The sequence below is a fragment of the Capricornis sumatraensis genome, chromosome 1 (assembly GCF_032405125.1).
Source record: "Capricornis sumatraensis isolate serow.1 chromosome 1, serow.2, whole genome shotgun sequence".
Lineage (NCBI taxonomy): Eukaryota > Metazoa > Chordata > Mammalia > Artiodactyla > Bovidae > Capricornis > Capricornis sumatraensis.
The window spans coordinates 241681961-241707882 of NC_091069.1; the positions used below are offsets into that span (position 1 = coordinate 241681961).

General features: G+C 41.6%; 1 protein-coding gene across 2 annotated transcripts in view; it reads left to right on the forward strand.

Moving 5' to 3' along the window:
* The first annotated feature begins 15839 nt into the window (after window positions 1-15839).
* Window positions 15840-25922, forward strand: part of TOPBP1 (DNA topoisomerase II binding protein 1) — a 74364-nt gene continuing 64281 nt past the window's right edge. For both annotated transcript variants that reach the window (XM_068972861.1, XM_068972869.1), the window contains exons 1-3: window positions 15840-15926; window positions 17907-18041; window positions 19641-19784. In XM_068972861.1, coding sequence (XP_068828962.1) covers window positions 15843-15926; window positions 17907-18041; window positions 19641-19784 — 363 coding nt within the window. In that variant the 5' untranslated portion in view covers window positions 15840-15842. The remainder of the gene's footprint in view (window positions 15927-17906; window positions 18042-19640; window positions 19785-25922) is intronic.

The following is a 25922-nucleotide window of genomic DNA, read 5'->3' on the forward strand; positions in this document are numbered from 1 at the left end:
CAGCCATTAAAGAGATATTATCTGAATATCTGAGGTTGCTGATATTTCTCCTGGCAATCTTGATCCCAGCTTGTGATTCATTCAACCTGAAATTCTGCATGATGTACTTTTCATTTAAGTTAAATAAGTAGCATGACAATATACAGCGTTGAAATAATCCTTTCCCACTTTGAACGGTCCATTGTTTCATGAGCTGTATGAAAAGACAAAAAGATATGACACCAGGAGATGAGCCCCTCAGGTCAGAAAGTGTCCAATATGCTCTTGGGTAAGAGTAGAGGACAATTACAAATAGCTCCAGAAAGAATGAAGCAACTGGACCAAAGTGAAAACAATGCTCATTTGTGGATGTGTCTGGTGGTGAAAGTAAAGTCCGATGGTGTAAAGAACAATATTGCATAAGAGCACAGAATGTTAGATCCATGAATCAAGGTAAGGTGGATGTAGTCAAGCAGGAGGTGGCAAGAGTGAATATCAATATCTTTGGAATCAGTGAACTAAAGTGGACAGGAAAGGGTGAACTTAATTCAGATAATCATTACATCTACTACTGTGGGCAAGAATCCCTTAGTAAAAAATGGAGTAGCCCTCATAGTCAAAAGAAGAGTCTGAAAGGCAGTACTTGGGTGCAATCTGAAAAATGACATAATGATCTTGCTTCATTTTCAGGGCAAATCATTCAACATCACAATAATCCAAGTCTATGTCCCAACCACTGATTCTGAAAAGCTGAAGTTGACCAGTTCTATGAAGACCTAATGCAAAAGTAGGAAGCCAAGAGATACGTGTAGTAAGTATCTCTTGTTTGGCTTTGGAGTACAAAATGAAGCAGGGTAAAGTAGAGTTTTATCAAGAGAATGCACTGGTCATAGCAAACTGGTCATCACAAAAGACATCTCTACACATGGACATCACCAAATGGTCAATACTGAAATCAGACTTATATTCTTTGCAGCCAAAGATGGAGAATCTCTATGCAGTCAGCAAAAACAACCTGGAGCTGACTGGGGCTCAGATAATGAACTTCTTGTTGCAAAATTCAGATTTGAATTGAAGAAAGTAGGGAAAACCACTAGGCCATTCAGGTATGACCTAAATCAAATCCCTTATTGTTATACACTGGAGGTGATGAATAGATTCAAGGGAGTAGATCTGGTAGACTGAGTGCCTAGAGAACTATGGGCAGAGGTTCATAACATTGTACAAGAGGCAATGACCCAAACGATCCCAAAGAAAAACAAATGCAAGAAGGCAAAGTGGTTGTCTGAGGAGGCTTTACAAATAGCTGAGGAAAGAAGAGATGTGAAAGGCAAAACAGAAAGGGAAAGGTATACCCAACTGAATGCAGAGGTCCAGAGACTAGCAGGGAGAGATAAGAAGGCCTTCTTAAATGAACACTGCAAAGAAATAGAGGAAAACAATAGAGTGGGAACAACTAGAGATCTCTTCAGGAAAATTGGAGCTGTCAAGGGACTATTTCATGGAAGGATGAGCATGATAAAGGACAGAAACAGAGAGATTAATAAGATGAGCCAAGAATACACAAAAGAACTATACAAAAAAAGAACTGAATGAACCAGATAACCATGATGGTGTGGTCACTTGCCTAGAGCAGACATCCTGGAGTGTGAAGTCAAGTGGGCCTTAGGAAGCATTACTACAAACAAAGCTAGTGGAGGTGATGGAATTCCAGCTGAGCTATTTCAAATCCTAAAAGATGATGCTGTTGAAAGTGCTGTACTCAATATGTCAGCAAAATTGGAAAACTCAGCAGTGGCCACAGGACTGGAAAAGGTCAGTTTTCATTCCAGTCCCAAAGAATGGAAATATCAAAGAATGTTCAAATTACTGTACAAGTGTGCTCTTTTCAAATGCTAGTAAGGTAACGCTCAAAATCCTTCAAGCTAGGCCTCAGGAGTATGTGAAACAAGAACTTCCAGATGTACAAGATTGGTTTAGAAAAGGCAAAGGAACCAAAGATCAAATTGCCAACATTCATTTGATCATAGAGAGAGCAAGAGAATTCCAGAAAACATCTACTTCTGTATCATTGACTATGTGAAAGCCTTTAACAGTGTGGATCTCCAACTGTGAAAAATTCTTAAAGAGATGGGAATACCAGACTACCTTACCTGTCTCTTGAGAAGCCTGTATACCAGTCAAGAAGCAAAAGTCAGAACCGGACACAGAACAACTGAGTGGTTCCAAAGTGGGAAAGGAGTACGGCAAACTGTATATTGTCACCCTGCTTATTTAACTTAAATGCAGAGTACATCTTGTGAGATGCTAGGGTGAATGAAGCACAAGCTGGAATCAAGATTGCCAGGAGAAGCATCAACAACCACAGATATGCAGATGATATCACGCTAATGGCAGAAAGTGAAGAGGAAGTAAAGAGCTTCTTGATGAGGGTGAAAGAGGACAGTGGAAAAGCAGGCTTGAAACTCAACATTCAAAAAACTAAGGTCAAGGCATCCAATCCCATCACTTCACGGCAAATGGAAGGGACAAAGTGAAAGCACTGTCAGATTTATTTTCTTGGGGCCCCAAGTCACTGCAGACAGTGACTGTAGCCTTGAAATGTAAAGATGTTCACCCCTCAGAAGAAAAGCTGTGACAAATCTGGACAGCATATTAAAAAGCAGAGACCTCACTTTGCTGACAATGGTCTGTATAGTCAAAGCTCTGGTTTTTCCAGTAGTCATGATGGATGTAAGAGTTGGACCATAACGAAGCTTGAACAATTGATGCTTTTGAACTGTGATGTTGGAGAAAACTCTTCAGAGTTCCTTAAACAGCAAGGGGTTCAAACCTGTCAATCCTAAAGGAAGTCAACCCTGAATATTCATTGGAGGACTGTTGCTAAAGCTGAAGCTCCGATAGTTTGGCCACTAGATGTGAAGAGTGGACTCATTGGCAAAGACTCTGATGCTGGGAAAGATTAAGTGCAGGAGGAATAGGGGGTGACAGAGCATGAGATGCTTGGATGACATCACGGACTCAATGGACATCAATTTTAGCAAATTCCAAGATAACCTGAAGGACAGCAGAGTCTGGTGTGCTGTAGTCCATGGGGTGGCAGAGTCAGACAGGACTTAGTGATTGAACAACAATATGTGGTTAACACCAAGCTGAGGTCACTTAAGTTTTAAGGCCCCCCACCCTTAATCTTTTATTGTTTAGTCATTAAGTCATCTCTGACTCTTGTGACAACAGACTGTAACCCACCAGGCTCCTTTGTACGTGGGATTTCCCAGGCAAGAATACTGGAGTGGGTTGCCATTTCCTCTTCCCAGTGATCTTCCTGACCCAAGGATCAAACCCCATCTCCTGCATTGGAGGCAGATTCCTTTATCTTGGGAACAATTAAATTATATTAAGGATAAACAGCCTAGTAATACCAGGCTGAGTGCCTTATGGACAGTGCCAATCCCAGGTGGTGCAGTGGGAAAGAACCCCCCCTGCCAATGCAGGAGATGCAAGAAACGCATGTATCTTTGGATTGGAAAGATCCCTGGAGGAAGAAATGGCAACCCACTCCAGTATTCTTACCTGGAAAATTCCATGGACAGATGAGGCTGGCAGTCTACAGTCAATGGGGCCACAAATAGTCAGACATGACTGAGCACACACAAAATTTATTATTTCCATGAAAAATAAAGATTGGTACAGAATAGATGAAGTCAGACAATCTGAGGATATACTGGGATACACCTCATGGAAGTTCTTGGCTTCTTACTGATGACTTTAATAATACTGATAGCTATGTTATTTGTACTGTATCTCTTTTACAAGATTGTTGTTTCTTGCATTACCAAATGTGTGACTGAGCCTCTGATGAAAATATTTTTATATGATATCAATGATTGTAATAGTATAACTTTACATATGGGAAGATACAACAAGAGGGAATTTTTTCCTGGACGTAAGAGGTTAGCAAGACAGGTGATCCAGAGTCCTGGTTACTGTTGATAAGACCTAGTCCAGTAACTGCACTGAGTGGTCTATCAGTAAAATCTTTGACAGATCTGAAAATGAACCTTCCTAGCATTGTGTGACAAAATGGTCATGAAATGCCTCCTGAAGCATGGTCGAATTTAATACTAGGAGGAAAATGAAGTCGCTCGGTCATGTTTGACTCTTTGTGACCCCAAAGACTGTAGCCTACCAGGCTCCTCTGTCCATGGGATTTTCCAGGCAACAGTACTGGAGTGGATTGCCATTTCCTTCTCCAGGGGATCTTCCCAACCCAGGGCTCGAACCCTGGTCTCCCGCATTGTAGATAGACGCTTTACCATCTGAGCCACCAGGGAAGTCCAGGAGGGGGCCCTATCGATTACAAATTGGCACTTGCCATCTACCTCTCAGTTCAGTTCAGTTGCTCAGTTGTGTCTGACTCTTTGTGACCCCGTGGACTGCAGCAGGCCAGGCCTCCCTATCCATCACCAACTCCTGGAGTTTACTCAAACTCATGTCCATTGAGTCAGTGATACCATCCAACCAGCTCATCCTCTGGTTCTCCTTCTCCTCCTGCCTTCAGTCTTTTCCAGCGTCAGGGTTTTTTCAAATGAGTCAGCTCTTCACATCAGGTGGCCAAAGTATTGGAGTTTCAGTTCAACATCAGTCCTTCCAATGAACAACCAGGACTGATCTCCTTTAAGATGGACTGGTTGGATCTCCTTGCAGTCCAAGGAACTCTCAAGAGTCTTCTCCAACACCACAGTTCAAAAGCATCAGTTGTTTTGTGCTCAGCTTTCTTTATAGTCCAACTCTCACATCCATACATGACTACTGGAAAAACCATAGCCTTGACTAGATGGACCTTTGTTGACAAAGTAACGTCTCTGCTTTTGAATATGCTGTCTATGTTGGTCATAACTTTGCTTCCAAGGAGTAAGCATCTTTTAATTTCATGGCTGCAGTCACCATCTGCAGTGATTTTGGAGGCCCCTCCCCCCGAAATAAAGTCAACCACTGTTTCCACTGTTTCCCCATCTATTTCCCATGAAGGGATGGGACTGGGTGCCATGATTTTAGTTTTCTGAATGTTGAGCTTTAAGCCAACTTTTTCACTCCTCTTTCACTTTCATCAAGAGGCTCTTTAGTTCTTCTTCTCTTTCTGCCATAAGGGTTGTGTCATCTGCATATCTGAGGTTATTCATATTTCTCCCAGCAATCTTGATTCCAGCTTGTGCTTCTTCCAGCCTAGCATTTGCATGAGGTACTCTGCATATAAAGTTATATAAGCACGGTGACAGTATACAGCCTTGACATACTTTTCCTATTTGGAACCAGCGTGTTGTTCTATGTCCAGATCTAACTGTTGCTTCGTGACCTGCTTCAGGTTTCTCAAGAGGCAGGTCAGGTAGTCTGGTATTCTCATCTCTTTAAGAACTTTCCACAGTTTATGGTGATCCACAAAAGTCAAAGGCTTTGGTGTAGTCAGTAAAGCAGAAGTAGATGTTTTCCTGCCATCTACTTCTACAAGGATTAAATCATGTGCTGCTGCAGCTACTCATTTCAACACTCCCTGAAAGGAGTTTAAGGTGGAGAGCAGAAATGAGGCATTTGTGCTTTGGAAAAAGACCTGGCAGAAGAGGTCTTCAGAGAGAAATATTCAAAGACCCAATTTTATGAGCCCAATTCTTGTATCTCCTCATATCTAGAAAAGCACTTAAATTCTTCACGGTGATGTCCACTCCTTGTAACTAGCAGAAACCTCCTGTAAAATATATGTGCTTGAATGCATGTACTCTCCCTTCACCAAAGGCACATATATACTGACCTTCCATTCTACCACTTTGGAGTAGTTTCTGGAACTACTGAGGTGCTGTCACCCAGGCTGTAGTCTTTGTTATTTTGTTGCTGTTCAGTCACTCAGGCGTGTCTGACTCTTTGCAACCCCATGGAATGCAGCATGGAAGCCAGCTGCATGGAACCCCACAGAAGCCAGGCTTCCCTGTCCTTCACTATCTCCTGGAGTTTGCTCAAACTCATGTCCATTAGTTTGATGATGCGTTTCAACCATCTCATCCTCTGTCACCCTCTTCTCCTCCTGCCCTGAATCTTTCCCAGCATCAGTCTTTTCCAGTGAGCTGGCTGTTTGCATTAGGTGGCCAATGTATTGGAGCTTCAGCATCAGTACTTCTAATGAATATTCAGGGTTGATTTCCTTTAGGATTGACTGGTTTGAAGGAGCTTCCTTTGTAGATCAGTTGGTAAAGAATCTGCCTTCAATGCAGGAATCCACCTGCAATGCAGGAGACCCAGGTTCAATTCCTGGGTCCAGAAGATCCCGTGGAGAAGGAAATGGCAACCAACTCCCAGTATTCTTGCCTGGAAAATCCCATGGACAAAGGAACCTGGAGGGCTACAGTCCATGGGGTCACAAGAGTCAGACACAACTTAGGGACTAAACCACCACTGGTCTGAACTTCTTGCTGTCCAAGGGACTCTTGAGTCTTCTCCAGAACCACAGTTTGAAAGCATCAGTTCTTCAGGACTCAACCTTCTTTATGGTCCAACATGACTACATCTACATCATGACTACATGTACATCATCTCCGTACATGACTACAGGAAAAACCATAGCCTTGACCATACGGACCTTTGTTGGCAAAGTGATATCTATGTTTTTTAATATGCTGTTCAGGTTTGTCATAGCTTTTCTTCCAAGTGAAACGGAGCAGGACACTGCGTCCCTGCCCACTCCTCCATCATGTTTGCCTGCCTTTTGTGTGGGAAAACTTTAGTCAAAGAATAAGCTTAATCAAAAAAGTGATAGATGTGGAAATAAAAGAAAACAGAAGAGACTTAAGAATAATGTAGTCATTAAGCATCATCAAGGACCTTTATCAAGGGCTGTAGATAACATTCTGAGCCATATCCTATGAGCTGTTTTATAGATACTAAAACCCCAGGTGGAGAAGATAACTACAAGATGACCAGACTGTATCCAGGACATAAACTGCCACAATTCCAAGGACTGATCACAAAGAAATGCGAACAAATGGACCCTGGAACTGAAGATTAACGTTGCCTAAAACAGTCAAGATGATGCTCGTCAGATCACTGATGACCAATTTGAAGATGACTGTTAAAGATGTGTTGTTTCTGCATGTAGTCTCTGCCCCACTTCCACTCTGTTTATAAAAGTTCTTACCCCACTGCTTGTGGGGAGAGTCAGCTTTTGGAGACATGTCTGCCATCCTCCCCCCACTCCAGTTGCCAGCATCTGAATTAAAGCAAACTTTCATTTTCATCAACCTGGCCTATTTAAGCAGCTTTAAATTTCATGGAGTCACTGGCCCCAGCGATTTTGGAGCCCAAGAAAACAAAGTCTGTCACTGTTTCCATTTTTTCCCCATCTATTGGCCATGAAGTGATGGGACCAGATGCCATGATCTTAGTTTTTTGAATGTTGAGTTTTAAGCCTTCTTTTCATGCTCCTTTTTTACCTTCATCTAGAGACTCTTTAGTTCCTCTTTGCTTTCTGCCATTAGGGTGGTGTCATCTGCATATCTCAGGTTATTGACATTTTTCCTGGCAATCTTGATTCCAGCTTGAGCTTCAGCCAGCCAGGCATTTCACATTATGTACTCTGTAAATAAGCGGGGTGACAATGTACAGCGTTGACATACTCCTTTCCCAATTTGGAACCAGTCCATTGTTCTATGTCCAGTTCTGTTGCTTCTTGACTTGCATACATGTTACTTAGGAGGCGGGTAAGGTCAGTTTTGATTCCAATCCCAAAGAAAGGCAATGACAAAGAATGCTCAAATTACCACACAATTGCACTCATCTCACACGCTAGTAAAGTAATGCTCAAAATTCTCCAAGCCTTGCTTCAGTAATACGTGAATCATGAACTTCCGGATGTACAAACTAGTTTTAGAAAAGGCAGAGGAACCAGAGATCAAATTGCCAACATCCACTGGATCATGGAAAAAGCAAGAGAGTTCCAGAAAAACATATATTTCTGCTTTATTGACTATGCCAAAGCCTTTGACTGTGTGGATCACAGTGAACTGTGGAAAATTCTGAAAGAGATGGGTATACAAGACCAGCTGACCTGCCTCTTGAGAAACCTATATGCAGGTCAGGAAGCAACAGTTAGAACTAGACATGGAACAACAGGCTGGTTCCAAATAGGAAAATGAGTACATCAAGGCTGTATATTGTCACCCTGCTTATTTAACTTCTATGCAGAGTACATCATGAGAAAAGCTAGGCTGGAAGAAGCACAAGCTGTAATCAAGATTTCTGGGAGAAATATCAATAACCTCAGATATGCAGATGACACCACCCTTATGGCAGAAAGAGAAGAACTAAAGAGCCTCTTGATGAAAGGGAAAGAGGAGAGTGAAAAAGTTGGCTTAAAGCTCAACATTCAGAAAACTAAAATCATGGCATCCGCTCCTATCACTTCATGGGAAATAGATGGGGAAATAGTGGAAACAGTGGCTGACTTTATTTTGGGGGGCAGGGGGCCTCCAAAATCACTGCAGATGGTGACTGCAGCCATGAAATTAAAAGACGCTTGCTCCTTGGAAGAAAAGTTATGAGCAGCCTAGATAGTATATTCAAAAGCAGAGACATTACTTTGTGAACAAAGGTCCGTCTAGTCAAGGCTATGGTTTTTCCAATAGTCATGTATGGATGTGAGAGTTGGACTATAAAGAAAGCTGAGCACTGAAGAATTGTTGCTTTTGAACTGCGGTGTTGGAGAAGACTCTTAAGAGTCCCTTGGACAGCAAGGAGATCCAACCAGTCCATCTTAAAGGAGATCAGTCCTGGGTATTCATTGGAAGGACTGATGTTGAAGCTGAAACTCCAATACTTTGGCCACCTGATGCAAAGAACTGACTCATTTGAAAAGACCCTGGTGCTGGGAAAGATTGTAGGCAGGAGACGGGGATGTCAGAGGATGAGCTGGTTGGATGGCACCACCAACTCAATGGACATGAGTTTGGGTAAATGCTGGGAGTTGGTGATGGATATGAAGGCCTGGCATGCTGCGGTTCATAAGGTAGAAAAGAGTCGGACACGGCTGAGCTACTGAACTGAACGAAGGTGCTCTGATATTCCCATCTCTTTAGAATTTTCCACAGTTTGTTGTGATCCAACAGTCAAAGGCTTGAGTATAGTCAATGAAGCAGAAGTAGATGTTTTTCTGGAATTCTCTTGCTTCTCTATGACCCAACAGATGTTGACAATTGGATCTCTGGTTCCTCTGCCTTTTCTAAATCCAGTTTGAGCATCTGGAAGTTCTTGGTTCACATACTGCTGAAGCCTAGCTTGAAGGACTTTGAGAATTACCATGTTAGCATGTGAAATGACTGCAACTGTGCCATAGTTTGAATATTCTTTGACATTGCCCTTTTTGGGAATGGAATGAAAATCGACATTTTCCAGTCCTGTGGCCACTGCTCAGTTTTCCAAATTTGCTGACACATTGAGTACAGCTCTTTCACAGCATCATCTTTTATTTTAAATAGCTTACCTGGGATTCCATCACCTCCACTTTGTAGTAATGCTTCTAAGGCCTAATTGACCTCACACTCCAGGATGTCTGGCTCTAGGTGAGTGACCACACCATAGTGCTTCTGGGTCTTTCAGACCTCTTATATATAGTTCTTCTGTGTATTCTTGCCTTCTCTGCTTCTGTTACATCCATACTTTTTCTGTCCTTCAGTTCAGTTCAGTTGCTCAGTCACATCCAACTCTTTGTGACCCCATGAACCACAGCACGCCAGGCCTCCCTGTCCATCACCAACTCCCGGAGTTCACTCAAACTCATGTCCATCCAATCGGTGATGCCATCCAGCCATCTCATCCTCTGTCATCCCCTTTTCCCCCTGCCCCCATTTCCTCGCAGCATCAAGGTCTTTTCCAATAAGTCAACTCTTCGCATAAGGTGGCCAAAGTATTGGGGTTTCAGCTTCAGCATCAGTCTTTCCAATGAACACGCAGGACTGATCTCCTTTAGGATGGACTGGTTGGATCTCCTTGCAGTCCAAGGGACTCTCAAGAGTCTTCTCCAACACCAAAGTTCAAAAGCATCAATTTTTTGGCGCTCAGCTTTCTTCACAGTCCAACTCCTCACATCCATACATCATCACTGGAAAAACCATAGCCTTGACTAGACGGACCTTTGTTGGCAAAGTAATATCTGTCCTTATTTTGTGCCTAATAAAACAACTCGCCACTCTCAGGTTGTGTTGTTTTTAAAGTGACAGTGGCCAACAATGCCCATTTTCTAGAGGACTGCCCAGCAGAGTGAGCAGGAACCCTCTGTCCACTGTCACTTACATCACAAATAGTAATTATTATATCAGCTCAGATTTGCTCCTTTACAGTGAATTCTGGCAGGGTTGTCTCTCATTTTTTTTTTTTTTTAAACAAGTCTAGTAACTTTGATGTATCTGTAAGGCTATCCTCACTTCCTCCCTGACAACAGGCCTTTCAGTCCCATGTTTCTGATTCTGACTCACCTTCCACCTAAGTGTTCACACAATTTGACCCAAGATGCTATATACCATGTTTCAGTTCAGTTCAGTTCAGTCACTTAGTCGTGTCCGACTCTTTGCGACCCCATGAATCACAGCACGCCAGGCCTCCCTGTTCATCACCATCTCCCGGAGTTCACTCAGACTCACGTCCATCAAGTCCGTGATGCCATCCAGCCATCTCATCCTCCTCGTCCCCTTCTCCTCCTGCCCCCAATCCCTCCCATCATCAGAGTCTTTTCCAATGAGTCAACTCTTCTCATGAGGTGGCCAAAGTACTGGAGTTTCAGCTTTAGCATCATTCCTTCCAAAGAAATCCCAGGGCTGATCTCCTTCAGAATGGACTAGCTGGATCTCCTTGCAGTCCAAGGGATTCTCAAGAGTCTTCTCCAACACCACGGTTCAAAAGCATCAATTCTTTGGCGCTTTCTTCACAGTCCAACGCTCACATCCATACATGACTATTGGAAAAACCATAGCCTTGACTAGACAGACCTTTGTTGGCAAAGTAATGTCTCTGCTTTTGAATATACTATCTAGGTTGGTCATAACTTTTCTTCCAAGGAGTAAGCATCTTTTAATTTTATGGCTGCAATCACCATCTGCAGTAATTTTGGAGCCCCCCAAAATAAAGTCTGACACTGTTTCCACTGTTTCCCCATCTATTTCCCATGAAGTGATGGGACTGGATGCCATGATATTTGTTTTCTGAATGTTGAGCTTTAAGCTAACTTTTTCACTCTCCTGTTTCACTTTCTTCAAGAGGCTTTTTAGCTCCTCTTCACTTTCTGCCATAAGGGTGGTGTCATCTGCATATCTGAGGTTATTGATATTTCTCCCAGCAATCTTGATTCCAGCTTGTGTTTCTTCCAGTCCAGTGTTTCTCATGATGTACTCTGCATATAAGTTAAATAAGCAGGGTGACAATATACAGCCTTGACATACTCCTTTTCCTATTTGGAACTAGTCTGTTGTTCCATGTCCAGTTCTAACTGTTGCTTCCAGACCTGCATACAGATTTCTCAAGAGGCAGGTTAGGTGGTCTGGTATTCCCATCTCTTTCATAATTTTCCAGTTTATTGTGGTCCACACAGTCAAAGGCTTTGGCATAGTCAATAAAGCAGAAATAGATGTTTTTCTGGAACTCTCTTGCTTTTTCCATGATCCAGCAGATTTTGGCAATTTGATCTCTGGTTCCTCTGCCTTTTCTAAATCCAGCTTGAACATCAGGGAGTTCACGGTTCATGTATTGCTGAAGCCTGGCTTGAAGAATTTTGAGCATTACTTTACTAGGATGTGAGATGAGTACAATTGTGCAGTAGTTTGAGCATTCTTTGGCATTGCCTTTCTTTGGAATTGGAATGAAAACTGACCCTTTCCAGTGCTGTGGCCACTGCTGAGTCTGCCAAATTTGTTGGCATATTGATTGCAGCACTTTCACAGCATCATCTTTCAGGATTTGAAACAGCTTAACTGGAATTCCATCACCTCCACTAGCTTTGTTCATAGCGATGCTTTCTAAGGCCCACTTGACTTCACTTTCCAAGATGTCTGCTCTAGATTAGTGATCACATCATCATGATTATCTGGGTCGTGAAGATCTTTTTTGTACAGTTCTTCTGTGTATTCTTGCCACCTCTTCTTAATATCTTCTGCTTCTGTTAGGTCCAGACCATTTCTGTCCTTTATCGAGCCCATCCTTGCATGAAATGTTCCCTTGGTATCTCTAATTTTCTTGAAGAGATCTTTAGTCTTTCGCATTCTGTTGTTTTCCTCTATTTCTTTGCATTGATTGCTGAAGAAAGCTTTCTTATCTCTTCTTGCTATTCTTTGGAACTCTGCATTTAGATGCTTATATCTTTCCTTTTCTCCTTTGTTTTTCGCCTCTCTTCTTTTCACAGCTATTTGTAAAACCTCCCCAGACAGCCGTTTTGCTCTTTTGCATTTCTTTTCCATGGGGATGGTCTTGATCCCTGTCTCCTATACAATGTCACGAACCTCATTCCATTGTTCATCAGGCACTCTATCTATCAGATCTAGGTCCTTAAATCTATTTCTCACTTCCACTGTATAATCATAAGGGATTTGATTTAGGTCATACCTAAATGGTCTAGCGGTTTTCCCTACTTTCTTCAATTTAAGTCTGAATTTGGCAGTAAGGAGTTCATGATCTGAGCCACAGTCAGCTCCCGGTCTTGTTTTTGTTGACTGTATAGAGCTTCTCCATCTTTGGCTGCAAAGAATATAATCAATCTGATTTGGGTGTTGACCATCTGGTGATGTCCATGTGTAGAGTCTTCTCTTGTGTTGTTGGAAGAGGGTGTTTGCTCTGACCAATGCATTTTCTTGGCAAAACTCTTATTAGTCTTTGCCCTGCTTCATTCTGCATTCCAAGGCCAAATTTGCCTGTTACTCCAGGTGTTTCTTGACTTCCTACTTTTGCATTCCAGTCCCCTATAATGAAAAAGATATCTTTTTTGGATGTTAGTTCTAAAAGATCTTGTAGGTGTTCATAAAACCATTCAACTTCAGCTTCTTCAGTGTTACTGGTTGGGGCATAGACTTGGATAACTGTGATATTGAATGGTTTGCCTTGAAGACCAATAGAGATCATTCTGTCATTTTTGAGATTGCATCCAAGTACTGCATTTGGACTCTTTTGTTGACCATGATGGCTATTCCATTTCTTCTGAGTGATTCCTGCCCACAGTAGTTGAAGGTCAGGAATAGCGGCAGTAAGGAGATACCCCTCCTCCAAGGTAAGGAGCAGCGGCTGTGCTTTGCTGGAGCAGCCATGAAGAGATACCCCACACCCAAGGTAAGAGAAACCCAAGTAAGATGGTAGGTGTGGCAAGAGGGCATCAGAGGGCAGACACACTGAAAGCATACTCACAGAAAACTAGTCAATCTAATCACACTAGGACCACAGCCTTATATAAGTCAATGAAACCAAGCCATGCCTACGGGGCAACTCAAGACGGGCGGGTCATGGTGGAGAGGTCTGACAGAATGTGGTCCACTGGAGAAGGGAATAGCAAGCCACTTCAGTATTCTTGCCTTGAGAACCCCATGAACAGTACGAAAAGGCAAAATGATAGGATACCAAAAGAGGAACGCCCCTGGTCATTAGGTGCCCAATATGCTACTGCAGATCAGTGGAGAAATAACTCCAGAAAGAATGAAGGGATGGAGCCAAAGCAAAAAACAATACCCAGCTGTGGATGTGACTGGTGATAGAAGCAAGATCCGATGCTGTAAAGAGCAATATTGCATAGGAACCTGGAATGTCAGGTCCATGAATCAAGGCAAATTGGAAGTGGTCAAACAAGAGATGGCAAGGGTGAACATCGACATTTTAGGAATCAGTGAACTAAAATGGACTGGAATGGGTGAATTTAACTCAGATGCCATCATATCTACCATCTTTAGACATTTTAAAAAACCAAGGTACAGATCATTAAACCCTCAGGTTACTCAGATCATGATTTTCTCACTCTCAACAGTCAAGAATAAAATGAGGAGAAACGCTGACCGAGCAGTTTGTCATTGGCCATCAACAAGCCAGAGGTCCTACAATCCTATTTCACTTCCTCTCCCCACACCTTTGCCATTTGAACATTAGGTTCCATCCCACAATCTGCCCAACACTTGGGAAGCTACAGAGAAAAAAATGAGACGCTCACGGGTTGGGGGTAGCGAGGTGGGGGTAGCGAGGTGGGAGAATAGGGTGTTAGTCCCGGACGGCACTACTGAAGTTGGCAAAGACCTCCTACGCACCAGGCATGTAATTCACGTCATCCTGACGTCTTTCTTTTCTTTAGAACGTTGGCTGTTGTAGCTGGTGAGCACATTTGGGCTATATTGGAGGAAAATAATCCAGTCCACCAGTCCATGGAGTCAAAAAGACTTGGGTGCAGTCTTAAACTTCTACCACTTACTGTGACCTCGAACACTTCATTTAATTTCCCTAAGCCTGTTTTTACATTTGTAAATACAAATCAGTATTTGCCTCCCAGAGTTGTTTTAGATAACATATGGTGTCTCAGCATAAACTATTAAAGAAACCCTCTTTTACCTGTCTTTATTTTTTGATATGTTAGGGTCTGCTCTGAGGCATCAGTCCCCAACATTTTTTTGTCACTAGGGACCGGTTTAGTACAAGACAATTTTTCCCAGGGCAAGGGGAGCTCGGCCGTTCAGGCGGCATCGCGAGAAATGGGGAGCGGATCTGCTTCCACCACTAACCTTCCCTGGCCTTGGAGTTGCGAACTCCTGCTCTAAGATACCTCTGACCCGCCGCCCCAAAGCCCTAGCCCTCAGCGCTTCGCCAATTCCCAGCAAAGACAAGACCCGCCCTTCCAGCTCCTGAGCCGAAGCTTCTGCCACAGCCTTCTGGGAACACCTTAGCCTCCGGGTGGGAACCAATCAGCACCGCCGCTTTCTTTTGTCTCCGCCCTCCCCCGCTGCAGTCGTCGTAGCGTCACTTCCGCCGGAAGAGACGGGCACGACCGCGCGGTTGGCGCGAAAGTCGGTTCGCGGTTCGGCAACTTCCGGGTCTGCGTTTGCTTTGGTTGGGGGCGCCGCTGGGTGCGGCGGGTGTGCGCCGGGCTGGCGCCCGACCCCAGCCGCAGTCCCGCGTGCCGCGCGGCCCCCTACTCGCCGCCTGGAGATCCCCTGCCTCCACCGAGGTGAGTGAAGCTCGGAGTGAGCACCTAGCTCCCTCCCCACCTCGCGAGGGGGAGGGGTCCTCGACGCCGCCTCTGGCCTTAGGGGCCCTGGATTCCAGACCTTGTAACCGGCCCCCAGACCGGTGGATGGGACAGCAGAGAGCACGTGACTGGGGCAGCACCGATAATCGGACTTTTCCCTGGCAGCTGGGGAGCGAGAGCATCTAGCCTTTTAGGGCCCTAACTTTAATCGCTGGCTTTCATGTTTATATGTAAAGTTCGTTTACTGAGGGCTTAACCTATCTCGAGGGCCGCAGATGACCTCAGGGACCTAATCGTTCTGAGCATTCTCAAGCTAAATGAAATTGAATGACCATCGGCTTAGGAGACTTAGAGCTCCAGAGCAAAAGTCCTCGATGAATTCAGTTTAGCAACATTAATTTCGTATTTTGATTTACGAAGACTGGTTGTTGTCATCTTTTCCCTTGATTTTGTCCACATTCCGTTGTTTCTTACAAACCATAATGGACGAATTCATGGGCAAGACCAGAATGTTTGTCCTTCGACATTCTTATTTGCGCAGAGAAGTAGGTGCTTTAAACATTTAACTTTGTATGTAATGTGTTTTTACTCTTGTTAATGGTTCCTTTATTTTGACAGTTCAGAAATGTCCAAAAATGACAAAGAACCGTTTTTTGTGAAGTTTTTAAAGTCTTCAGACAATTCTGAATGTTTTTTTAAAGCTCTTGAGGTAAGACTACTTGACAATGTCTTGCTGTGAATTCATTTTCTTGTTTCTAGTGTTTTTGACTTAGGCCTTTTATGTCTTAGTCTTGGTTATTTTATTTTCATAATAGTTTTACTCTAGTCTACATTCATAGATATCTCAGTATTAACACACTTTTGAATTGATATTAGTATATCATGTATTTTGGGGGGATTGAAATCTTTACTGACATTTATATTGAAAGTGATGGGCCTGGTAGTCTTAGAAATTAAGTCGTTTTCTTTTGTCTACTAACCATAGCCCTTTGTGTGTTGAAAAAACTTGAGGCAGTCCTATATTGGTTACACTTCATTTTTTGTTTTTGTTGTTAATTGTTAAAAGTATGTTTCATTATATAGTTTCATGTGGGAGGATGTAGGGGTAGTGTCTCCCCCAGTAGCATCACCGTGGCCTGAGAAATTGGACCCCAGCTCAGACTCACTGATTGGAATCTACTTTTTAACAAGATCTTATGTATGTTTAAGAAACACTTCTAAAAAAGAAAAGAAAAGAAAGAAACACTTGTAGCAGGTTTTTCTTTAAAGTTCATTCAGCAAATAATTGTGTTCATCATCTGATAAGCACTGTTCAAATACTTGGGATACATTTAGATAATGAGAGCAGGCGAAGATCCATACTTTCTCAGAGTTTACATTCTATTATAGCTATAGGAAATAAACTAATCAGATATATCAATGTGTAATATATAGTATGTTAAAGCTGCGAAGTGCTGTGGGAGGAGAAATGCAAAACAAGTTAAAACATTCCAGAAGATGTTTGTTAAGGAAGAAGGGAAGTTTACAATTTATTTTAAATATAGTGTGATATTCTCTGTGGAGAAGTTGATATTTGTAAATACTTGAAGGAGGTGAGATAATGAGCCATGTTAATATGTAGGGAACGTTTCAGTTTCAGGCAGAGGAAATAATCATACACAGGCCCTGGGAAGGTGCTTGCAGTGTCTGTCCTGCTTTATTGTGGCTGTAGTGTAGTGTGAACAGGAGATGTGGGATGAATGCTAAGGTTTGGTTCAGAGAATAAGAATAAAGAGGTCATGAGGGCCTTGTGGTCTCTTTTGCTTTTTCTTACGGTGAGATGGAGAGCCACTGGGGGAGTTTAATCAGAAGAGTATTATGATCTGACTTACTCGTTTTAAAAGGATCACCCTAAGTATTTAATGAAAGGACTTCAAAATTTGTTAAGAAAATATTTGAGTGCTTATTGGGAGCCAGGATATGTTGCCAAACAAGATAGATCACGAAACATTCTTCTTACAAGGGAGAGAGACAAAAACTGTGTATGTATGTATATATAATATTATATATGTTATATATGTAGTATACATAATACTACATCTATGTTATTTTTTTCATAAAATAGGGAAAGAATATTTTAGAAAAGTGTGATCAGGAAAAGCATCTCTGAGGAAGTGACATGTGAGCAGATGTGGTTGAAGTGAAACAAGTCAGGTGAAGTCCAGGGGGAAGAGTATTCCAGGTAGCGGTGGTGGGGGGGAAGCAAAACCTCTAAATGAGGTCATACTTAGCTTGTTCCAGGTCTGGAAAGAAAGCAGGAGTGGCTAGAGAAGAGTGAGCAAAAGGGATTAGAGGAAGAAGTAAGCATGGGGAGACAGAGACAGGCAATGGCCAGACTCTGTGGTCTTATAGGTGATTGTAAGAAATGAAGATTTTATTTTGACTGTGGTGGGAAGCTGCTGGAGGTTTTGAGCAGAGTGATATGACCTGATTTGTATTGTTGAAAAGATTAGTAGCTGCTGTGTGGAGAATAGATTTAGGGCAAAGGATGAGAAGGAACCCCTTTGGAGACTCCTGCTCAGGCCACGTGAGAGATGATGGTTCCTTTTGATGGGAAGAAGGCTGGATTTGAGATGGATTTTGAAGATAGAGTTCATAGGACATAAATACAGGTGAATAATTTCATATGCATTCTTATTTTTTCTTTCAGTCAATAAAAGAATTCCAATCAGAAGAATATCTTCAGATTATTACAGAAGAAGAGGCATTGAAAATAAAGGAAAATGATAGATCACTGTATATCTGTGACCCCTTTAGTGGTGATGCCTTTGATCATCTCCAAAAGGTTTGCTAACTTTTAGTGTGTTCTTTCAGGTGGTGTTTTTGGTTTGTTTTTACGGCAGTGGACATAAGTTCTTTACTGGTCATGATGTATTTTGTAAATTATGAATTGAGAGGAATCTTTTGGTTTTGAAAGACCAGAGTGTAATTATGTTCCAGTAGGCTTTAATTGGGCTTCCCTGTGGCTCAGACAGTAAAGAATCCACATGCAGTCTAGGAAATCTGGGTTTGATCCCTGGGTTAGGAAGATCCCCTGGAGGAGGTCATGGCAACCCACTCCAGTATTCTTGCCTGGAGAATCCCCATGGACAGAGGAGCCTGGCGGGCTACAGTCTATGGGGTCACAAAGAGTCAGACACAACTGAATGACTAAGTGCAGCACAGAACAGACTTTGCTTGATATGTGATTTTTATATTTTAGGGAATTTAACCTCACTTAGTATAATTTAACCCTATAGTAATGAAGTATTTTATTGATTAAGTTTTAATGTACTTAAACTCAGTTTGATTTTAGAGTAAGAAAAGATTTGTTTACTTACTCTCTTTACTGTGTGTTCTTGAATTTTAGTACCTGTGCTTTGTATAGGGTTTGAAAAATTATATGCTAAAAGGAAGCATTTTGGGGATGAGCATTGCTAATATATCATTGAGCCATCTTATTTCTTTTTGTTGATTCTAGAGTCTACTGACTCATTACTTTTTTGGTGTCTGGACAAGAGAGAAGCATTGAAATAAAAGTAAACTGGCTATAATTTCATCCAAATTACAAAGAAGTGACTCTTGTTTGAAGGAGAAGAAAACATAGAAGAGTAGCTAGATGCAGTACTATACAGATAATGGAAGGTCTGTGCCCATGTTTTCCAAAAGCAATATTGGTCTTACCCTCCTTTTGGAAATAACACTGCTTGTCAGATAGAATCAATAGCATTGAACACTCGGTTTTCTTATGAGTGACCAAAAAGATAGAAATAAACATTTACCCTGTAGACATTTACATCAGTAATGCTTTGGTAGCTTTGGTAACTGTAGGCTTTTCGTCTGGCCTGGATGTGCTGATGTTGAGCAAGATTGTTCAGTTATCAATGAAAGTGATAACCTTAGGAGAAGTTTTTGTGGGCCTTTCCTGGAAAAACATTGAGTTGTGAACAGTGTTTAAAAATGAATGTAGAAACTACCTAGGATTATGCTTTTTTGTAGCATAATAGGTATTTTAGAGGGAAAGTATTTGGGTTCTTACACTTAACTGCCTCATTGGCTGGGTGCTTCATTTGAAAAGTAATTATTATGGCATAAGGCTATTACTCATATCCCCTATTGCTAAGATTGTGTTTGTTTCAGAGATTAAAATTTTAATGGCAATTTTGAGTGAGTATAACTTTTGGAGCTTATTTCTTTTGATAGCCTGCATTGTTTGATTTGCTTGTGTGTTAATGTGTGGTATGTCTGAGAAATCATATAATGTGTGTTTGCTTTTTAACAATTTGGCGGGTTTTCTGCAGTGATCAACTTCTCTAAAGAATTGGTAAATGCAGTGTTAAACAAAATATAATTTTCTAAAACTGTAAGTCTTTTCCTACTTAATAAACTTTCCTTGTTTTTGTAGCTTGGTTGCAGAATTGTTGGTCCTCAAGTAGTCATATTTTGTATGCACCACCAGCGATGTGTCCCAAGAGCTGAACATCCAGTTTATAACATGGTTATGTCTGATGTAACCGTGTCTTGTACAAGCCTGGAAAAAGACAGAAGGGTAGGTGTTGCTGTGTTAAGTGGAATATTGTGGTCAATATATATTTGCACACTTAATCTTTCACTGTGTAGGGGATGTTTTGAAAGACCTTGCATTTGGTGTTTATGACATCTAACAGAGTCTAGATGATATTCTATATCTTTTTTTGGTTTATTTATTTTAATTAGAGGCTCATTACTTTACAATATTATAGTGGTTTTTGCCATACATTGACATGAATCAGTCATGGGTGTACATGTGTTTCCCATCCTAAACCCCGCTCCCACCTCCCTCCCCATCCCATCCCTCAGGGTCATCCCAGTGCTCTTGCCTTGAGCACCCTGTCTCATGCATCAAAGCTGGACTGGCAATCTATTTCATATATGGTAATATACTGTTTCAGTGCTATTCTCTCAAATCATCCCACCCTCTCCTTCTCCCACAGAGTCCATGAGTCTGTTCTTTACATCTCTGTCTCTTTTGCTCTCTTGCATATAGGGTCTGGAGTTATTTCTCCACTGTATATGTGTGTTGATATACTGTATTGGTGTTTTTCTTTCTGACTTACTTCACTCTGTATAATAGGCTCCAGTTTCATCCAACTCATTAAAAATGATTCAAATGCATTCTTTTTAAAAGCTGAGTAATATTCCATTGACACAGTGTGGTCCACTGGAGAAGGGAATGGGAAACCACTTCAGTGTTCTTGCCTTGAGAACCGCAAACAGTATAAAAAGGCAAAATGATAGCATACTGAAAGAGGAACTCCCCAGGTCAGTAGGTGCCCAATATGCTACTGCAGATCAGTGGAGAAATAACTCCAGAAAGAATGAAGGGATGGAGCCAAAGCAAAAACAATACCCAGTTGTGGATGTGACTGGTGATAGAAGCAAGATCCGATGCTGTAAAGAGTGATATTGCATAGGAACCTGGGATGTCAGGTCCACGAATCAAGGCAAATTGGAAGTGGTCAAACAAGAGATGGCAAGGGTGAACGTTGACATTCTAGGAATCAGTGAACTAAAATGGACTGGAATGGGTGAATTTAACTCAGATGACCATTATACTACTGCGGGCAGGAATCCCTTAGAAGAAATGGAGTAGCGAGTCTGAAATGCAGTACTTAGATGCAATCTCAAAAACGACAGAATGATCTCTGTTCGTTTCCAAGGCAAACCATTCAACAACACAGTAATCCAAGTCTATGCCCCAACCAGTAATGCTGAAGAAGCTGAAGTTGAACGGTTCTGTGAAGACCTACAAGATCTTTTAGAACTAACACCCCAAAAAGATGTCCTTTTCATTATAGGAGACTGGAATGCAAAAGTAGGAAGTCAAGAAACACCTGGAGTAACAGGCAAATTTGGCCTTGGAATATGGAATGAAACAGGGCAAAGACTAATAGAGTTTTGCCAAGAAAATGCACTGGTGATAGCAAACACCCTCTTCCAACAACACAAGAGAAGACTATACTAGGACGTCACAAGATGGTAAACACTGAATCAGATTGATTATATTCTTTGCAGCCAAAGATGGAGAAGCTCTATACAGTCAACAAAAACAAGTCCAGGAGCAGACTGTGGCTCAGATCATGAGCTTGTTATTGCCAAATTCAGACTTAAATTGAAGAAAGTAGGGAAAACCACTAGACCACTCAGGTATGACCTAAATCAAATCCCTTATGATTATACAGGAAGTGAGAAATAGATTTAAGGGCCTAGATCTGATAGATAGAGTGCTTGATGAACTATGGACGGAGGTTTGAGACATTGTACAGGAGACAGGGATCAAGACCATCCCCGTGGAAAAGAAATGCAAAAAAGCAAACTGGCTGTCTGAGGAGGCCTTACAAATAGCTGTGAAAAGAAGAGAAGTGAAAAAGGAGAAAAGGAAAGATATAAGCATCTGAATGCAGAGTTCCAAAGAATAGCAAGAAGAGATAAGAAAGCCTTCCTCAGCAAACAGTTCAAAGAAATAGAGTAACAAAACAGAATGGGAAAGACTACAGATCTCTTCAAGAAAATTAGAGATACCAAGGGAACATTTCATGCAAAGATGGGCTTGATAAAGGACAGAAATGGTCTGGACCTAACAGAAGCAGAAGATATTAAGAAGAGGTGGCAAGAATACACAGAAGAACTGTACAAAAAAGATTTTCACGACCAAGATAATCACGATGGTGTGATCACTCACCTAGAGCCAGACATCCTGGAATGTGAAGTCAAGAGGGCCTTAGAAAGCATCACTATAAACAAAGCTAGTGGAGATGATGGAATTCCAGTAGAGCTATTTCAAATCCTGAAAGATGATGCTGTGAAAGTGCTGCACTCAATATGCCAGCAAAATTGGAAAACTCAGCAGTGGCCACAGGACTGGAAAGGGTCAGTTTTCATTCCAATTCCAAAGAAAGGCAATGCCAAAGAATGTTCAAACTACCACACAATTGCACTCATCTCACATGCTAGTAAAGTAATGCTCAAAAGTCTCCAAGCCAGGCTTCACCAATACATGGACTGTGAACTTGCAAATGTTCAAGCTGGTTTTAGAAAAGGCAGAGGAACCAGAGACCAAATTGCCAACATCCGCTGGATCATGGAAAAAGCAAGAGAGTTCCAGAAAAACATCTACTTCTGCTTTATTGACTATGCCAAAGCCTTTGACTGTGTGGATCACAATAAACTGGAAAATTCTGAGAGAGATGGGAATACCAGACCAGCTGACCTGCCTCTTGAGAAACCTATATGCAGGTCAGGAAGCAACAGTTAGAACTGGACATGGAACAACAGACTGATTCCGAATAGGAAAAGGAGTACGTCAAGGCTGCATATTGTCACCCTGCTTATTCAGTTTATATACAGAGTACATCATGAGAAGAAGCACAGGCTGGAATCAAGATTACCGGGAGAAATATCAATAACCTCAGATACGCAGATGACACCACCCTTATGGCAGAAAGTCAAGAGGAACTGATAAGCCTCTTGATGAAAGTGAAAGTAGAGAGTGAGAAAGTTGGTTTAAAGCTCAACATTCAGAAAACGAAGATCATGGCATCTTGTCCCATCACTTCATGGCAAATAGATGAGGAAACAGTGGAAACAGTGTCAGACTTTATTTTTGGGGGCTCCAAAATCACTGCAGATGGTGATTGCAGCCATGAAATTAAAAGACGCTTACTCCTTGGAAGAAAAGTTATGACCAACCTAAATAACATATTCAAAAGCAGAGTCATTACTTTGCCAACAAAGGTCTGTCTAGTCAAGGCTATGGTTTTTCCAGTAGTCATGTATGGATGTGAGATTTGGATTGTGAAGAAAGCTGAGCGCCGAAGAATTGACGCTTTTGAACTGTGGTGTTGGAGAAGACTCTTGAGAGTCCCTTGGACTGCAAGGAAATCCAACCAGTCCATTCTGAAGGAGATCAGCCCTGGGATTTCTTTGAAAGGAATGATGCTAAAGCTGAAACTCCAGTACGTTGGCCACCTCATCCGAAGGGTTGACTCATTGGAAAAGACTCTGATGCTGGGAGGGATTGGGGGCAGGAGGAGAAGGGGACGACAGAGGATGAGATGGCTAGATGGCATCACTGACTCGATGGACGTGAGTCTGAGTGAACTCCGGGAGTTGGTGATAGACAGCGAGGCCTGGCGTGCTGCGATTCATGGGGTTGCAAAGAGTCGGACATGACTGAGCGACTGTATTGAACTGAACTGAATATTCCATTGTGTATATGTACTACAACTTTCTTATCCTTTCCTCTGCCGATGGACATGTAGGTTGCTTCCATGTCCTGGATGTTATAAACAGTGCTGTGATGAACACTGGGGTACACGTGTCTCTTTCAATTCTGGTTTCCTCGGTGTGTATGCCCAGCAGTGGGATTGCTGGGTTGTATGGCAGTTCTGTTTCCAGTTTTTTAAGGAATCTCCACACTGTTCTCCATAGTGGCTATACTAGTTTGCATTCCCACTAACAGTGTAAGAGGGTTCCGTTTTCTCCACACCGTCTCCAGCATTTATTGTTTGTATAATAAACTTTTTGATGGCAGCCTTTCTGACCAGCATGAGATGGTACCTCATTGTGGTTTTGATTTGCATTTCTCTGATAATGAGTGATGTTGAGCATCTTTTCATGTGTTAGGCATCTGTATGTCTTCTTTGGAAAATGTCTGTTTAGTTCTTCGGCCCATTTTTTGATTGGGTCGTTTATTTTTCTGAAATTGAGCTGCATGAACTACTTGTATATATTTGAGATTAATTCTTTGTCAGTTGCTTCGTTTGCTATTCTCCCATTCTGAAGGCTGTCTTTTCACCTTGCTTGTGGTTTACTTCGTTGTGCAAAAGCTTTTAATTTTAATTAGGTCCCATTTGTTTATTTTTGCTTTTATTTCCATTACTCTGGGAGGTGGGTCATAGAGGATCCTGCTGTGATTTATGTTGGAGAGTGTTCTGCCTATGTTCTCCTCTAGGAGTTTTATAGTTTCTGGCCTTACATTTAGATCTTTAATCCATTTTGAGTTTATTTTTGTGTATGGTGTTAGAAAGTTCTAGTTTCATTCTTTTACAAGTGGTTGATCAGTTTTCCCAGCCCCACTTGTTAAAGAGATTATCTTTTCTCCATTGTATATTCTTGTCTGTTTTGTCAAAAATAAAGTGTCCAAGGTGCGTGGGTTTATCTCTGGGCTTTCTATTTTGTTCTCTTGATCTATATTTCTGTCTTTGTGCCAGTACCATACTGTCTTGATGACTGTGGCTTTGTAGTAGAGCCTGAAGTCAGGCAGGTTGATTCTTCCAGTTCTATTCTTCTTTCTCAAGATTGCTTTGGCTATTTGAGGTTTTTTTGTATTTCCATACAAATTGTGAAATTATTTGTTCTAGTTCTCTGAAAAATACTGTTGGTAGCTTGATAGCGATTGCATTGAATCTATAAATTGCTTTGGGTAATGCACTTATTTTCACTATATTGATTCTTCTGATCCATGAACATGGTATATTTCTCCATCTATTTGTGTCATCTTTGATTTCTTTCATCAGTGTTTTATAGTTTTCTATATATAGGTCTTTTGTTTCTTTAGGTAGATTTATTCCTAACTATTTTATTCTTTGCGTTGCAATGGTGAATGGAATTGTCTCCTTAATTTCTCTTTCTGTTTCTCATTGTTAGTGTATAGGAATGCAAGAGATTTCATTGTGTTAATTTTATATCCTTCAACTTTACTGTATTCATTGACTAGCTCTAGTAATTTTCTGGTGGTGTCTTTAGGGTTTTCTATGTATAGGGTCATGTCATTTGCAAACAGTGAGAGTTTCACTTTTTCTTTTTCCAATTTGGATTCCTTTTATTCCTTTTTCTTCTCTGTTTGCTGTGGCTAAAACTTCCAAAACTATGTTGAATAGTAGTGGTAAGAGTGGGCACCCTTGTCTTGTTCATGACTTTAGGGGAAATGCTGTCAATATTTCACCATTGAGGATAATGTTTGCTGTGGGTTTATCATATATGGCTTTTATTATGTTGAGGCATGTTCCTTTGGCCACCTGATGTGAAGAGCTGACTCACTGGAAAAGACCCTGATGCTGGGAAAGACTGAAGGCAGGAGGAGAAGGGGATGACGAAGGATGAGATGGTTGGATGGCATAACCGACTCAATGGACATGGGTTTGGGTGGACTCCGGGAGTTGGAGATGGACAGGGAGTCCTGGTGTGCTGCGGTTCATGGGGTCGCAAAGAGTTGGACACGACTGAACGAACTGATGTTCCTTCTATGCTTGCTTTCTGGAGAGGTTTTATCATAAATGGAGGTTGAATTTTGTCAAAGGCTTTCTCTTCAAAATTGAATGCAGTGGACTCTTTTATTGCAAACTGGCTACTAAAAGTTTTTTGTTTTGATTGTAAAAGGAAACTCACTTTTTTCTCTGTATAATCAATGAATTTGTCTTTGAATCACCTTTTTCCACCATAGTTAATCTTTTATAAAGAATTCTGAGATTTTACACCTATTTTTTCTCTATTCTGTATGTAACTTGTATATTTTTAAGTATGTGCATCAGTTCAGTTCATTCGCTCAGTCGTGTCTGACTTTGTGACATCACGGACTGCAGCACACCAGGCCTCCCTGTCCATCACCAACTCCCAGTGTTTACCCAAAACTCATGTCCACTGAGTC